This window comes from Pecten maximus, chromosome 11, assembly GCF_902652985.1.
Source record: "Pecten maximus chromosome 11, xPecMax1.1, whole genome shotgun sequence".
Classification (NCBI taxonomy): Eukaryota; Metazoa; Mollusca; class Bivalvia; order Pectinida; family Pectinidae; genus Pecten; species Pecten maximus.
Window position 1 is genome coordinate 25,706,714 of NC_047025.1, and position 18,527 is coordinate 25,725,240.

Genomic DNA, 18,527 nt, shown 5'->3' on the forward strand with positions numbered 1-18,527 from the left:
TCAATGCGCCAATCCTATTTCCTATTTCCGCTGTAGAGGTAAAATGGCGACGCGTCCGGTGTGATAACTTTCTTCGAAATCTTCAAGTTATCAACAACGGTGAAGTATGCAGTCGACAGTGGAAAAGGAGTTTGCTCAATATGATCAGCACAATCTCTGGCAACCGATATACCAGGTAAAATGGCGCATTATACGCCTATTTCTATTTTACGAAACATTTTCTGTGACAACTATTAGCTTACATGGTTTTGATTGTCAAACGTGTTTATACAAATGCAATTAGGTCACTGTCAGATGCATTGAAATTTTTTAACTGACCCTTTGTCCGCTGATTTAGTGCAACAAATTATAATGGTGTAGCGTTTATGGCAGGCGCTAACAAGCTCGATTGTTGGTGATCACGATAGCTTGACAGGTAACAGGTTACGCGTGATTCCAGGACACTAGAGTAGCTAGGCCTACTGTACAGTATATAGGGTAGAGTTATTTTTACTTCATTGGTCTGACTCTTTTTGCTCAATCCAGTGTAACTGTCACTTAAACGAATTTATTTGGATTATGTTTGGCTTTTACACTTTATTATTATGTAGCATATACACATTAATTAAAAATACAGTGTTGTTGTGACTGTAAAAAATTTGATCTAAAATTATATCAAATAAACTTAAGCTTCAAAAGATTTATGCATGTCAAGTATAATTATGTGATACAGTTTCCAGGCAGCTAATTAATTCACGAAAGGCAGGTTAGAAGCCATGTTTACATCATTATTATGCATTTGAGATAATTATTCTTAATCTTTCAAAAGCATTCGATAAAGTCAGTCCATAAGCTCCATCACTAGGCATCAGAGGGGAATGGCCACACCTGGCTTTCAAATTTTCTGTCAGGCCGAATGCAATCAGTCCTAATTGAAGGTGAACAATCTAGCTATTTACCAGGCTCTCTTCCTTAAACAAATTATGTAACTTTATCAAAAAAATCAATTTCGTATGTTCCCCTGAGTAGATATTTTAATTCAAATATAAGTTTACATCTTTATGATACTTTCATCCCTCTGTATATCCACGCATGTTCACCAAATTTCATATTATTGTAAATTTACATGTATTGTATTTTGTAGTCTATCTCTGTATACCTGTATAGGTGTTGAGATAATAAATGAATTTGAATTTGAACCAGTCATATCAGGAGTTCCCTAGGGGTCGGTCCTCTGGCCAAGCTTGTTTTTGTACTACATAAATGACATGCCCCTGGGTCTCACCTCCTCAGTTAGGTTGTTTGCCGATGATACTATTATGTACATCACGGTTAAATCCAATGAACCTCAAACACCCTGCAGAATGATCTGGATAAATTAGCAAGATGGAAAAACTCTGGGAAATGGAATTCCATCCCAGAAGTGCTATGTCCTCTCAATTACAAAAAATAAAACCCCTCTGAAATTTAATTATTATTTACACGGACATTGCCTTGAACATACTGCTAAATCTAAATACCTGGGTGTCACTATTCAACAAGATCTCAAATGGGACTCACACATAACATATGTCCGACACCAACAAAGCAAGCTAAACATTAGACTTCATTCGGTGCAACCTAAAGTTTAACTCCAAAAGTATAAAAGAGCAAGCATACAAATCATAAGTGTGTCCATCATTGGAATATGCTTGCTCTGTGTGGGACCCATATCTAAAATCTGACATAAATAAAATTGCAATGGTCCAATGTAGAGCAGCCAGATTTGTCACTAAATGCTTTCACAACACCTCCAGTGTTAGTGACATGATATACAACCTCAACTGGCCTAGTCTCGCTGACAGACGCAAGGATGCCCGTCTTATTATGATGTATAAGATCACACATCATAAAGAAGCTATTAACAAAGACCTCCATCTAACACCACAATTAATTTACGTAAATCCAGACACTCGCACACACTCTCCTATCAGATCCCTTATTGTAAAACTGCCGCAAATTCTCCTTCTTTCCAAGAACTGTATCAGATTGGAACATACTTCCGTCTGACTTAGCTTCTTCTATATCTATAGACTGCTTCTAATCTAAACTCAAATCTCTAAATAATTAATCTTGCTTCCTTTTTGCACACACAATCCTAAATATTGACAAAATCTTCAACATGCTGCATGAAGTAGGTCAATTATACAGTAGAAGTAGTAGAAGATGTCACTAGAAGAGCAGAAGCTGACAAACCAGGACTATGATTAACCAGTGACCTTTCATGTTTCCCTTTTCTATTAAAGGAATATTTATCTTGGAAGGTCACATTATTGTATCGCTGATAACTGTGTTTTGAAATATAGCGAAATTTATGGTCTGGTTTAAATTTCATCTGGTCAGGTAAAAAAATACCAGACCAAATGCCCTGTAACTTTCCAGCATGTTTCACATTGTCTGAACTTTTGATCTTTGATAAAGCTTTAAGCCAGTGTTGAAAAAACAACTGACTGTCTGGGTACTGGATTCTTGCCCAGAACCAGCATACAATTATCACCCGAACTAATGTTACATACCAGGTAGTAGGCTTGCTTTCAATGTGTCAGTTAAAATTTAAACTTTGAATTACTACTAATTGTAACTTTTATTCAGGTATAATTATATCCGTGTCATTGTTCATATACATTGAATCCCCAGCATTTTTCAGTTGTTAAAATTGATACATTTGGGGAAAATTTATTTTAAATGGACTCCATTTCTGATACATGCAGAATGAACATTTGTAAATTTATTATATAAACGTTCACACACAATTATAGCCTTTTGATTTCAGTTGATATATAGTTTTATTGACCCGAGATAAAATATTGATTCGAGACAAAGTCTGAGATTGATATTTTTTACATTTACAGATAATAAAAAAAAAATATTGAGTGCAAAGAAACGCTTGTACATATAATGATAGAGACTTCTATGTAAATACTTGATTAGATATTTTAGATACGTATACCACCTAATCAAATAAAAACTGTGAGAGTATATATTCAATACACTCACTTCACTAATTCATTATTACTCTCTTTTAGCCAACAGAATATATCTTTTTACAAAAAGATATTTCGTAAATGCTTTGCTAGATTGTACTATTTTTCCATTCATATCTTAAATTAGGTTATACTGAGAAAAAAAATATATACATATATAAAGAGATATCAACTATAGCAACAACAACAGAAAACTTCCCTATGTGTTAATAACAATATTTGTCCCATTATAAAGTAGTGCTGTTTACTACTGACAATGAACACTACATTGTATTGTGAAAGAGAATAAAGTTGAATTGGATTGTGTTATATGTACTTCTAGGAAGTATGAGTACATAAACGATTTGAATGTGCCATCATGCAATTATAATACATCTTTGTGTAATTGTAAATAAGACATTCTGGGAACAGTAGTCAGTACTAGTCTGTGTCAGATGTATATATCTTGATCAATAAACTTTGTAGAGTTATATCAATTAGGTTTTACCTGTTGCATTTGTTATGCTTCCTCGTTTATAGAATTACTATTGATACAAATATGGATATTGACCACTCATGATCAGGCCTCTGATAATCAGCTAGATTTAGACAAAAGTTGAGTTGTCATTGTTGTTAAATAAATATGTTCCTTTGTTTCTTTTTTTTGTTTTTTTTTGGAAGCCAAGCATAAAAGAATACCGGTAAATATTCATATAGTGTTCAGAGTTAATCTCTCACTATGGAACTCCCCCCCCCCCCCCCCGAAAAAAACCTAAAAAAATTCCTTTGATTAAAAATTCCAGGATTGTGGATTGTTTCTAATTGGCCATGGCCTTAAGAAAGAGTAGAGAAAACATTGATATTTATTTGTCAAGCTTTGTATAAATGTCAAAATTATTTTATGTGCATTGGGGTGACCTGGTATAATGATACTATGTGTATTGGGGTGATCTGGTATAATGATACTGTGTTTATTGGGGTGACCTGGTATAATGATACTGTGTTTATTGGGGTGACCTGGTATAATGATACTGTGTTTATTGGGGTGACCTGGTATAATGATACTGTTTATTGGGGTGACCTGGTATATTGATACTATGTTTATTGGGGTGACCTGGTATAATGATACTATGTTTATTGGGGTGACCTGGTATAATGATACTGTGTTTATTGGGGTGACCTGGTATAATGATACTGTTTATTGGGGTGACCTGGTATAATGATACTGTTTATTGGGGTGACCTGGTATAATGATACTATGTTTATTGGGGTGACCTGGTATAATGATACTATGTTTATTGGGGTGACCTGGTATAATGATACTGTGTTTATTGGGGTGACCTGGTATAATGATACTGTTTATTGGGGTGACCTGGTATAATGATACTGTGTTTATTGGGGTGACCTGGTATAATGATACTGTTTATTGGGGTGACCTGGTATAACGATACTGTTTATTGGGGTGACCTGGTATAGCGATACTATGTTTATTGGGGTGACCTGGTATAATGATACTGTGTTTATTGGGGTGACCTGGTATAATGATACTATGTTTATTGGGGTGACCTGGTATAACGATACTGTTTATTGGGGTGACCTGGTATAGCGATACTATGTTTATTGGGGTGACCTGGTATAATGATACTGTGTTTATTGGGGTGACCTGGTATAATGATACTATGTTTATTGGGGTGACCTGGTATAATGATACTATGTTTATTGGGGTGACCTGGTATAGCGATACTGTGTTTATTGGGGTGACCTGGTATATTGATACTACATTGTATGTTTATTGGGGTGACCTGGTATAACGATACTATGTTTATTTGGGTGACCTGGTATAATTATACTGTGTTTATTGGGGTGACCTGGTATATTGATACTATGTTTATTGGGGTGACCTGGTATAATGATACTATGTTTATTGGGATGACCTGGTATAATGATACTATGTGTTTATTGGGGTGACCTGGTATAATGATACTATGTTTATTTGGGTGACCTGGTATAATTATACTGTGTTTATTGGGGTGACCTGGTATAATGATACTATGTGTTTATTGGGGTGACCTGGTATAATGATACTATGTTTATTTGGGTGACCTGGTATAATTATACTGTGTTTATTGGGGTGACCTGGTTTAACGATACTGTGTTTATTGGGGTGACCTGGTATAATGATACTATGTGTTTATTGGGGTGACCTGGTATAATGATACTATGTTTATTGGGATGACCTGGTATAATGATACTATGTGTTTATTGGGGTGACCTGGTATAATTGATACTATGTTTATTGGGATGAGCTGGTATAATGATACTATGTTTATTGGGGTGACCTGGTATAATGATAGTATGTGTTTATTGGGGTGACCTGGTATAATGATACTGTTTATTGGGGTGACCTGGTATGACGATACTATGTTTATTGGGGTGACCTGGTATGACGATACTATGTTTATTGGGGTGACCTGGTATAATGATACTATGTTTATTGGGGTGACCTGGTATAATGATACTATGTTTATTGGGGTGACCTGGTATAATGATACTATGTTTATTGGGGTGACCTGGTATAATGATACTATGTTTATTGGGGTGACCTGGTATACGTATAATGATACTGTTTATTGGGGTGATCTGGTAAAGTGATACTATCTTGTACAGCTGATATCTTTAGGAATTCCCTGTCCCACATTTTATGAATGTAAGATCAGGAAGTTTGACCTAAAACTATAGCTTTACTGCTTATCTGTCATATTGTTTATTTATGTGATTCCTATTAATCAGATTTGATCAGATAAAAAACAAAAGATTTGTTATTGATGATTTATATCTGACACTTGTTGTGGTGTAAGAAAAGGAATTTTTGTTACACATTAAGATGGTATGTTCAGAAAGTGAAACAGAATATATTTCTGATGATTCACTGACTGGGTATATACGTATAGATACTGGTACATATATACATGTACAGAAATTTAAAGTATAAGTGGGCTGTACATGTTTTGATGGCTGGAGATTATTTCACACTCTAAGTTACACATTTGTATTTCCTCATTCATAATTCTTCACAGAATGTTTTATGAAAACTTGAAAAATGTACTTTACTTTTGAATCAGTGTATTAGCTAAGTGATGTCACTTTTACACAGATCTACAAGGTAGTTCAGGTAGTCTAATAGGTATAATATTAACATTAGGGCCAGTGTCACTACCAGACAATGTACAATAGTATGCCATATGTTATATTATATCATATACAAATTGATGTACATGATACCAAAGCAATAGGATATACTTCAAACCAACACTCAATATTAAAAGAATTGAAATGAATTCATGAAATAAAGTACATTATTTTATCAATTTTGGACTGAACAGTCCATGAGTAGTTCCTGTTTCAACCAGCTGTTTATTTTTTAATTAATGGCTAAATGAATATGCATGAACATGTGTGTAAGATGTATTGAATATTTCACTCAAATTCAGTATGTGAATTTATCTTGGGTGAATACTTCAACTGTTTCCTGCTGACTCGACTAGCCAAGTAGACTGTCTCTGGCTCAGTCGGTGTAGGACTTTAGTTTAATGAGCCAGTGGTCCCAGGTTCAATCCCAGCAGAGGCATTGAACAAAAGTAATTGATATGACGTGGAGTATGTAACCTCAGTGAGTACTAGCTTCCTATATACAGTAGCTACCCTCTCTACTTGGGAGAATTTTAATTTGGTAGAGCATTAGTCTAGTAAATCTGCTAGAAAGGACTTTGAAATAAATATGATATATATTGACTTCATTTACATAAATCTGACTGTAAACCTAATCTAATGTCCAGAATTTGCACACGATATCTAATAATATGTGTGATTTGCAGATTAAAGTATTTGTAAACCTTATCTAATATGTGTGAAATGAAGTTTAAGATATTTGTGTATTTTATGATTTCAGGAAGTGAAGAATGAAGCTGCTGAGAGAGCTATTGATGAAGACTTCTCCACCTCTGAAGCTAAGAAACCGGTGAATCGTAACAAAAACCGGTATCGGGATGTTAGTCCTTGTAAGTGATAGCTCAATCTATGTTCAGTTTAACATATCACAGAGTAGAAGCCACTTCAGTTTATAAATTACTCCAGTATCTCAGAGATAATCACAAACTAATTTGCTAAATTAATATATGTTTCATATACATGTATCTTAAGAATTAGTATTGGTTTAATTTGTGGTATTAGGATATCCTGGATTTTGCCATCTATTTTGGGGGAAATGGGCCCTCTGTAAAACTGGAAAAATGTCACCAGCATCTCAGTGCAAATTGAGGAAAATGACCACCAGTATTTTATAATAAAAGTCCTTCAAGTCCAATATGGTTGAAATGCTCCAATTGAAATGGTACTTGTGGTTTTATGTCTGAAAATGTTTTTTAACAGATGATCACAGCCGAGTTGTACTTCATCGTGGTGACACTGATTACATTAATGCAAGCCTTATAGAGGTAACCGAGGCCAATCGACACTACATACTTGCTCAGGTATGTATAATTATATCTCAAAGTTTTCAGCGACATCCACCAATGGTTTCTATGTTATAGCATCTGTAAGAACCATTTAAACCTATCTACTAGATAGAAGAATTATATATACAGTAAAACCTGTCTATTACGAACCCGTTTGATACGAAAATTCGCTTATTACGAACAAAATAATTATCCCCGACAATCTCCTTCTTTGCTCTTACCAAATAAATATGCTTGATACGAAATTGCCTGTAGCGAAAATTTGTTTTTAACGAACATATTTTGTGGTCCCACGAGTGATTTTTCACCGGATGTTACGTACTCGACACTTCTCGGGTGTGTTCTTAAGGCAATGATCAGAAAAGTAGGAGGCCCGTGACGGGTGATTTAATAAGTACCCATTTTTTGAAATGGCTCCGTAAAGTTGACAAAAAAATGAAAGTACGGTTGACGATATTGTTGAATGTGTTAAGTCTAGCGATACTGGCGAAAGTGGACAGGAATCAGACTGTGATGACAGTGACGTTGACTCGCGCCCGGTTTCGACTTGTGTTGACGCATTGGAAAATTTGTCTAATGATCAATTAAGCCTCCAAGCACAGGAGGACGTGCCAGATGAGTTGTTTGACAGTTTGGCAGCCTTACAATCATTCTTCCAAAAAAATACCGCGAAAAAGACCTTTTAGTGTAATATTACCAATTTTTTTACGAAATGATCGTTATATGCGCATGACCTGTGCACATTGGTAATAGGCCTAAACGTAACTTTGTATATAGATTGTGAAATGGAATTTGTGTATATATTGATATTTTTTTCAAATAATCAAAATAAATAAAATTAATATTTAACAGTGATATACACATGTTTATTTGATTTGTTACAAACACATATATATAATATTTTCCGATTGATATGTACACGGATAAGCAGCACTATATGCTACGATGCAACACCTCTGAATGTTGAAATGCATATTACGAAATTTGCATATAGTGAAAAAAATTGCATTGTCCCTGTGAGTTCTTTATATCCAGGTTTTACTGTAACTCTATGTCCTGGGTGAATTAGACAATAACCTGTCAAATTCTAGTTTAAAACTGTAAACATGGATATTTCTGCAGGGTGGTCATTTTGCAATTTCGTTTGGTGAACTTTCCATGTAGGAGTTATTTCCACTAAATTTCCATTTGCTTTTGTGCCATAAAAATCACTTCATAAAATGATAAGCAAGGGAGAAAATTTTGCGGTTGAGTAGCCTTTGTTTATTTAGCATAATTTCTCCCTCATGTAAATTTCGATGTTTAAGAAAGATCAGCGAGACCTCCATGGTTTTCCAAGTGATGTTTTGTTTACCTAATTTAATACGCTATGTTTTTATTTACAGGGTCCATTAGAACATACATCTGGCCATTTCTGGCAGATGGTTTGGGAACACAAATCTAAGGCTGTTATAATGCTCAACAAACTAGTAGAAAATGGCTATGTAAGTATAAATAAAGGCTGTGACGTATAGAAAATGGCTATATGTAAGTATAGATAAAGGCTGTGACGTATGTCTGACGTCATGTGTGACCATCACAATGCTTGATATACAGAGGACCAAGAGATCTTAGAATATTGATAATATATCGGAAATTGTAACTATTACTTACCCAGTATGTAACATTTATAATTAAAATAGAAACCCATCATTAATCTGGGATATTTACATTTCAGGAAAAAATGTTTAATCTGGGACAGGACAGCATATTGTATCATTAACAGTTACCTAGGAAACATTTAAGTAGGGAATAGATACCTTTGTCTTGTGAAGTTGTTTCAAGGCTTTATCATGTGCACCATCTCTTTAGGTCTGGTAAATGGACCCATTCCTAATGAAAAAAATGTGATTTCCCCCTAGTTCCTACTTTAATATCCTCGATTCAGCTATCAAAAAAATGTACCAAATGAAATGTTCTTTCCGATTGCTGTGTTGAGCAAGTTTATGAAATATAGAAATGATGATTTTTCATCAAGGAGTAGAAGAAGTAAGTGATGACATGAGCTTCTTGTGACATTTAGGAACAAGAAAAACAGGCTAATAAGGCTTTAAGTATGTACTGACTGTACTTAATAGATAATAAATGTACACAAGGAAGTAGTTGTTATAATGGTGTTTGTCCACATTTCCCAAAATAGCTGTCATATTGATTAAATTTTCTCAATTTGATCCTAGGGTCTGATTCAGCAACCGCCTTATTAAGCCCTGTATTCCCGTCCCCCCTTATAAAGCCCTGTATTCCCAACTCCCCTTATAAAGACCTGTATTCCCGTCCCCCCTTATAAAGCCCTGTATTCCCAACCCCCTTATAAAGCCCTGTATTCCCAACCGCCTTATAAAGCCCTGTATTCCCAGCCCCACTTATAAAGACCTGTATTCCCAACCCCCTTATAAAGACCTGTATTCCCCCCCCCCCCTTATAAAGACCTGTATTCCCAACCCCCTTATAAAGCCCTGTATTCCCAACCGCCTTATAAAGCCCTGTATTCCCAGCCCCCCTTATAAAGCCCTGTATTCCCAACCCCCTTATAAAGCCCTGTATTCCCAACCGCCTTATAAAGCCCTGTATTCCCAGCCCCACTTATAAAGCCCTGTATTCCCAACCCCCTTATAAAGACCTGTATTCCAATCCCCCCTTATAAAGCCCTGTATTCCCAGCCCCCCTTATAAAGCCCTGTATTCCCAACTCCCCTTATAAAGACCTGTATTCCCCCATCCCCCCTTATAAAGCCCTGTATTCAAACCCCCTTATAAAACCCTGTATCCCCCCCCCCCCCCCCCCCCCCCCCCCCCCCCCCCCCCCCCTTATAAAGCCCTATATTCCTAACCGCCTTAGAAAGCCCTGTATTCCCAACCCCCTTATAAAGCCCTGTATTTATAAGATGCATGATGAAATGATTCAATGTTTTTTGTGATAGTAGTGGCAGTAGATATTTTATCATTCAACATAAGAAAAAATACTGAGTGATATGGAAATGTTTCTTTTTAGAAAAAATGTCACCCTTATTTCCCTCAAAGTGGTCTAGAGGAGGAGATAGAATATGAAGAGGTCGGGCTCAAGGTGTCCCTCCTAGATGAATCCTATCTCAATTATTACATCGTAAGGAAGATTGAACTGGAGGAAATTGAGGTACAGTTATACAAACTTCTATCATGAGAATATATATTAATCATATGCAAAATATCAGTTACAACAGACATTTTTTTGGGGACCAATTTTTTTTCTATATTTGACATGTTTTGAACTTAAGTAAATTTTGTATTCAGCTCCATTTTCTCAAACAGTCTGTTACTATCTTCATATTATTCGACCTTTTTCCTGATCAGTCAGTTAAGTGTTGAAATAATAAAAATGTGTTATTTGTTTTATTTCATTTTCATATATAAAAAATCTTGTAAAAGTTAATGCCTGTACATGTGGTTATATGCACATCAATACACAAGAAATAAATTTATTTACAAACATTAGAATTGAGAGGATCCATTATTGGAATAAATTCTTAAATATTGTATCTTAGTCTGGAGACACGAGAGAGGTGCTTCATTATAACTACATCACATGGCCAGACTTTGGTGTGCCATCCTCCCCTCATGTCTTCCTCAACTTCCTAATGGTTGTACGAGAGACAGGATCCCTAGATGCTGATGTAGGTCCACCTGTGGTTCATTGTAGTGCGGGCATTGGCCGGTCTGGTACTTTTTGTCTCGTTGACAGCTGCTTAGTCATCGTAAGTGTCACAAAACCTTTGACAAACATGGTGAAACATCTTTAACATATAATTTATTAATAGTAAAATTAGGATATGTCGAAGTTGAGGGACCAAGCAAAATATTTGACTTATCTGATTGGTCGACTTATCTGTATCCATGCGTATATGAAGACAAAATGACAATTTAATTTACTGACCCAAGTATCATTGTCAGCTGTATGCCGATTAATTAGAAATTAAATTATATAAAAAAGAATACCTGTTAAAAGACCAATATGTTTTCTTATGCAATAGATAGCTGGTGGATTAGTGTAGATTAATAGTGGCTGGATAAACAAGGTTCTAACCTTCTTTATGATGTGACTTAGATATCCTTCTTTATGATGTGACTTAGATATCAAACTTTGGTATGTTAGGTGGAAAAAAGTCAGGACCTCAACTCTGTGAACCTAAGACAGTTATTGCTCAAGATGCGGACTTGTAGAATGGGTCTCATCCAGACTGCAGACCAGCTTCGTTTCTCCTACATGGCCATCATCGAGGGCGGTCATCGTATTCTTGCCAATGATGATTCCACATTGTCTGTCCTCGAGGGTTACATGCAGGTGAGACATTTAGATTGGTGCACCATGTACTGTGTCATGTAAATGTTGTCACTATTTAAGATTTCACCTTTTAGATTAGGTTATAAGATATGGCAATGACTTGCTTGCTGATAAAGACTTTGTATGTATATTCACCTGTATAATGACTTTTGTATATTATATGACTATATTTACCTGTATAATGTATATTATATGATTTTATCCTGCAACTGCCACCGCATTGTCGGAATACACCCAACATATATATTTTTGCGGTATACGACAGTGACAGAAAACAGCTGTATTTTGGAATCTTAGCACGTGCAAACAACGTTTAAAAGGCGAACATATTTCTGTCATTTTTGACACTGTTTCACTTCAAAATTATTATTTTTGATGATTATTTTTTATGACTGTTGCAGGATAAATAGTATACATGGTCAGTGTCTTAAAATATAAGCTGTATTTTTGGCTCGGGATAGAAAGACAAAAATGGCTCGCCACTTTTGTCTTTCTTTACCCTCGCCAAAATACAGCTTATATTTTAAGACACTGACCATGTGGTCTCTATATATTTACCTGTATAATGTATTATATGACTATATTTACCTGTATAATGACTTAAGTATATGTATATTGCTTCAATGTATATTGACAAATGTATGTGTATATGATGAATTCTGTATGTAAAATTATCACTTTTTGCCTTGTGGATGTAGCAGGATAAAAGTGTGCTGCCTCCACCACCTCCTACAAGGACCACAAGTCTATCCCCCTCCCACGGACATCGCGGAGAGGCACCTCCACCCCTCCCACCACGCACAGGGCTTCCAATGGACATGGCTGACGGACTAGATAAATCTCAGGACTTTGAATTGTCAGACTCTGACTCTCTCGTTGATGAAGATGACGATGACAATGAAGATTTGTCAGAGAGTGAAGCAGAGGATGAAGATGACTTTGTTGATATGAGGAACTTACAGCCAGAGAAAAGAGAGGATAGAGTGAATTGTATAGATGAGGACATTCGGACAGAACCTCCCCACGAGGAGATTATCCACACAGAGGATCAAAACAACACTAGGTATACCTCTATCATTATCTCAGACTTGGTGTATACCGTCAATGTATCTTTTTATGATTATTTGACCATGAATAATGACCTTCAAAGTTTGTTGATGATTGTTTGACCATGAATAATGACCTTCAAAGTTTGTTGATGATTGTTTGACCATGTATAATGACCTTCAAAGTTTGTTGATGATTGTTTGACCTTGTATAATGACCTTCAAAGTTTGTTGATGATTGTTTGACAACGTATAATGACCTTCAAAGTTTGTTGATGATTGTTTGACCATGAATAATGACCTTCAAAGTTTGTTAATGTGTTTGACCTTGTATAAAAATTTGTTGATGATTGTTTGACCTTGTATAATGACCTTCAAAGTTTGTTGATGATTGTTTGACAATGTATAATGACCTTCAAAGTTTGTTGATGATTGTTTGACCATGAATAATGACCTTCAAAGTTTGTTGATGATTGTTTGACCATGAATAATGACCTTCAAAGTTTGTTGATGATTGTTTGACAACGTATAATGACCTTCAAAGTTTGTTGATGATTGTTTGACCATGAATAATGACCTTCAAAGTTTGTTAATGTGTTTGACCTTGTATAAAAATTTGTTGATGATTGTTTGACCTTGTATAATGACCTTCAAAGTTTGTTGATGATTGTTTGACCTTGTATAATGACCTTCAAAGTTTGTTGATGATTGTTTGACAACGTATAATGACCTTCAAAGTTTGTTGATGATTGTTTGACCATGAATAATGACCTTCAAAGTTTGTTAATGTGTTTGACCTTGTATAAAAATTTGTTGATGATTGTTTGACCTTGTATAATGACCTTCAAAGTTTGTTGATGATTGTTTGACAATGTATAATGACCTTCAAAGTTTGTTGATGATTGTTTGACCATGAATAATGACCTTCAAAGTTTGTTGATGAGTGTTTGACCATGAATAATGACCTTCAAAGTTTGTTGATGATTGTTTGACCATGTATAATGACCTTCAAAGTTTGTTGATGATTGTTTGACCTTGTATAATGACCTTCAAAGTTTGTTGATGATTGTTTGACAACGTATAATGACCTTCAAAGTTTGTTGATGATTGTTTGACCATGAATAATGACCTTCAAAGTTTGTTAATGTGTTTGACCTTGTATAAAAATTTGTTGATGATTGTTTGACCTTGTATAATGACCTTCAAAGTTTGTTGATGATTGTTTGACCTTGTATAATGACCTTCAAAGTTTGTTGATGATTGTTTGACAATGTATAATGACCTTCAAAGTTTGTTGATGATTGTTTGACCTTGAATAATGACCTTCAAAGTTTGTTGATGATTGTTTGACCATGAATAATGACCTTCAAAGTTTTTTGATGACATCTATGTCTATCAGTTTCATAGGACCTTTCGTCCTCTTTAGACTGCAACTTAGAAATAACTTTGTATTTAAATAGCTTGAATAAGTCTCCTCAATATAATAGAAGCTAAGTAATTTACAGTAGCCACCATTATGTCAGCCCATCGTTCTTTCCATGTCTGAAGTTTCACTATGCCAGGTAATTTTTCAAGGCGGGAGCAAATCTGAAATATACAAAGAAACTTTGTTAAGATTTGATAGGACATTCAGCTAGTCTACAATGTCCAAGAACCACATACTAGACAGCTTTTCTTTCTTTTTAAAAAATCTTACATGGAGTTTCTTATTGATATCTGAAAACACTACATGTAAATTTGAAAAATAAAATTAGCAAAAAGCTTTATTTTGATTTTAATGCAATTGCTTATTTAATGTAAGATCATGTGTGAAATGATAATTTCTTCCTTTGTTAACCAGTGGTTATGAGATCAGACGAAGAAACAGAGAGGAGAGGTCAAAGAAGACTCGGGAGCAGGTGGAGAAGATGCGACAAAAACAGAAAGACAATGATATGCGGAAAAGTCGAAGATCTTACTTCCAGCCAGTCGCTATAGGGCTTTCAATTCTTCTAGGTGGACTGTTAATATATCGTTATTATTGGTCCAGTTACTGATGTTAAACAACACAGAAATATTTTTATATTCAAAAATGTGTTATTGAAATCTGTCTGTGTTAATTGCCCAACATAGGCTCGAGGAGAGAGGACTAGCACCAGCAAAGGAAGGACTATGCAAACTGGAAGAGCAGATGGAAATGTTGTGAATGAGAGAAAAGATGGAAATGTTGTGAATGAGAGAAAAGAATTATTGGTGATTTCAACTGGAATGTTATATTATGCTATTATTTTTTAACAGGGAAAGAATTGTCTCGGGCTTCATGTTTTATAAAGGATAAGTATATATACTTCCCTTCTGTATTCATGATACATTAAGTTTTATCCCCATATTTCAATATCACAGATATAAATGATATGTTAAGAAAAGTTATTTTTGAACACAATGGACATTATAGTTGTGAAAGGCTTATAAAACCAATCTTAAAAATTCCTGAAATTTCCTTTAGTAACCGAAGTTGTGTACTCAGAATATAACAGATTCAGTGAATAGTGTCGAGAGAATAAAATCTTTGTGATGAGATCAATGTTCACCCAAATCTTAGTGACTGATTTTTACAGGAGTCACTTTGTTATATATTCAATACAACAGGGGCAGGTTGAAGTTTTGTTAATTATGACAAGTAAATGTACATCACAAATTGGAATATATTAGTACTGGTCATATTTGTACTTTTTAGCTCGCTGGGACGAAGTCCAGAGGAGCTTTTGCTCTACCCCGGTATTGGCATTGCCATAGACAGCTAGGTAAAAGTTTTTTATAAAAGTGTTGTATCAATACTAATGAGGGTACAGCTTAGTTATATTAGTCCCCTACCAGTAAAACCGGGGAGACTACAGGTTTTGCCTGCATCCGTCCGTCCGGTTAAAGTTTTGGTTAAAGTTTTAAAATGGCACACCATTCACTTAATAATGGTATTAGGATGCCGATTCTTTGCATAGAGGTTCTTTGGGTGTGTGGCATTATTTTTGTATGGTTAAAACTGAAAAAATTATTTTCATTTTTTGAAAATTTTGGCATATTATGAACTTAACTTTTTTCTCTGTATTGAATGCTTCACTGATATGAGATTCTTTTGGAATAAAATCAGTGTACTACTATGCTGTGCTATGCAGAATCATGTTTATATTTCAATCTAAGGCTGTTATTACACATTTCAATTTAAATTGAAATAATTCACTTTAGATTCTTTTACTCTGTATACAGTAGACTTAATACCTGAATATCTTTTAGGGGCAGGAAACATTGTTTATTCAACCCAATAAAGTTGAATTTACATATTGTTTGGAGTGAACTTATTTTCATAAAATGATCATGTTTCAGTTTTGGCTAAACTTTTTTACTCAAATTTGGCTAAAGGTTTATTTTGGGGGCACCGGTAGGGGACATGTATTGGTTTAGCAGTACTCACAGAATGCTTGTTCCACAATGGTTCTGTGTGACAAGACCTGTCCGTTGGTACTACGTTTGCGGACCTGCTGACTTTGACTGTGACCTTTGATCTGTTTTTAAACTTTAACCATGGCCCCAGTATATCAACCATACAAGATAGGTCTTTTCATATTTGACATGTGTGTTCCTTGTCACAAGACTCTTCCTTTGATACTTCATTTGTGGACTAGTGGACCTTGACCGTGAACTTGACTTTAAAAAGCTAATTATGAATTTCAACCCACTTGGAGAGCCAATTTATCTTCTGACAACTCTTCTTTTTATGGTTTCCCTTCTGTTTAAACAATATGCACACAAGTCTCTGACTAAAACCTACTTGTGCAAATAATATCTGAAAATTTGTCTTAAAGATCATTTCATTTGATCATGCCATTCCTAGTATATAATTGTCATGTACGGTATTCCATACTAGAAAGATATCATCCATGATTTCTCACAAACAATAAAAGATACCAGTAACATACTTCAGCCATGTTGAATCTAAACCCAGGCAGCTTTTAAGCCCATCTGACAAAAAAGTGAGAAACCATATTGCAGTGCACATTGTCAAATTTTCCGAAAAAAAAAATAATATCTGAACGACTAAATGCATTTTTGGTGAGTTTGGTATGTTTTATACTTGAGCTAATGAAATTGAATATTTACGATATTTTGTGTACCTACCATCTAAAATTATAGATAAGTAATATTTAGACAAAATAGGGAATTTGACCTGTTCGTGTCATGAAACATCATTGGGTGATAAAGAGTTTAACATCTGTAAATTAAATACGGGTTTAATAGTGTATATGCTACTAAATATTCTTGTCTTTTTCTTATAACTAAAAACCAACAGGTGAACTGTACAGGTCCGATGGACATTTTGTTTGATTCCTGATGATCTTGTATTACAGAAAGATCTCTCTGATCCACCACAAATATACTTAACAAATAACAAGACTTGAACAATTACCGGTAATAGGAAAATCGGAATTTCATAATTGATCTACATGGGCATAACTGTAGGAAGATTTGAGAATTATACCAATACTCTAGACCTCACATGATTTTGACATCATTATAAATGACAGCCCTGTAGGTATATACTTCTTTGAATTAGATTGCCCATTATCTTCCACATATTAAATTCAATAATACAATATCATTATTGGTTTCTTTGTGAAAGGTTTCGATTTTAATTGCATTGAAAATGAAGCTATTTGTTATTAAAGAATTACTAATTAGATGGTTTTTAAATTTTCCACCATTGGAGTAAGAATGGGAAATAATTATTTCATATTTGATTGAGTTTTAAGTGACAGATAAGTGTTCTCCCAAGCTACCGGAGACAGATTAGAAAGAAACATTTAAACATATACCCTATCTATATTTACATTTTTGTGGTATTAACATTTTCTTCTGCAGGGATTGTTCCTATTGTTTTGAGGCTCTCTTTTATCAGTATGAAAGGTTCTAAACATATTTTTTAAAGAATATATTTGAAGAATCCAAAGTATTTCAGAATCAAAATAATTATAATTTCAGACTTTATAAGAGGGTTTGCCACCTGCCAATAAAACTCCGTCCACATTTCTTGCCTCTGTAACCATCAAAACTCTATGTGCTAAATTCTGAAACCCCACCGACTGTGTTTTGACATTTGGAAACATAATATATATTGGTCCATATATGTTATTACCGTTTGTTTTGTCAATCATTGGTTACTTGCCGTCAGTTGTGAACATTTTGAAAATATTGCACTGGTTCATTAGTCCAATACATGTATATATTTATAACAGATGAAATAGATTCTTGATTGTTTAAAATGCTATCTTTAGATCATGCCACTCGGGCTCTCTGAAGAAACCACAAGTTTTCCTTTGTTTGGTCTTCATTTAGTCATGAGAATCTTTTTCTTTATTATACATAATGCATATCAGGTTATTATTTTCAAAATTGTACTTTTTTTCTTCTTCTTAAATTAGGATTATTAATCTATCAACAGGTATATTGTCTGATACATGTTCTGTTACTACAAACATATCCTAAATTTGTTCATTTTTTTAACAATATCAGGACAGCATTCAAATGTATTTTCACTTTGTGACATTCTTCAAACAATGAATCAGAGATTATGATTCAATGTCATTTTCATAGACTTT

The 18,527-nt window shown here is 34.6% G+C and overlaps 1 protein-coding gene across 2 annotated transcripts; it reads left to right on the top strand.

Moving 5' to 3' along the window:
• Positions 1-46: 46 nt before the first annotated feature.
• On the top strand, positions 47-16,048 carry LOC117337316 (tyrosine-protein phosphatase non-receptor type 1-like). Of its 2 annotated transcripts, none has more exons than XM_033898233.1 (9): positions 47-175; positions 6,931-7,039; positions 7,410-7,510; positions 8,881-8,979; positions 10,526-10,666; positions 11,055-11,264; positions 11,663-11,851; positions 12,550-12,914; positions 14,738-16,048. In XM_033898233.1, exons 1-9 carry the CDS (start codon positions 107-109, stop codon positions 14,931-14,933), a joined length of 1,479 nt encoding a protein of 492 aa, XP_033754124.1. In that variant the 5' UTR covers positions 47-106; the 3' UTR covers positions 14,934-16,048. The 2 variants fall into 2 exon arrangements, with proteins under 2 accessions (XP_033754124.1, XP_033754125.1); XM_033898234.1 differs by having other exon boundaries at positions 12,553-12,914.
• Positions 16,049-18,527: the final 2,479 nt, after the last annotated feature.

Excerpts from the sequence above, each read along its gene's own strand:
- LOC117337316 (XM_033898233.1), top strand. The coding sequence starts at position 107 with ATGCAGTCGACAGTGGAAAAGGAGTTTGCTCAATATGATCAGCACAAT. Across the intron at positions 176-6,930 it reads TCTGGCAACCGATATACCAG|GAAGTGAAGAATGAAGCTGC; the intron begins GTAAAATGGCGC and ends TTATGATTTCAG. Across the intron at positions 10,667-11,054 it reads TTGAACTGGAGGAAATTGAG|TCTGGAGACACGAGAGAGGT; the intron begins GTACAGTTATAC and ends ATTGTATCTTAG.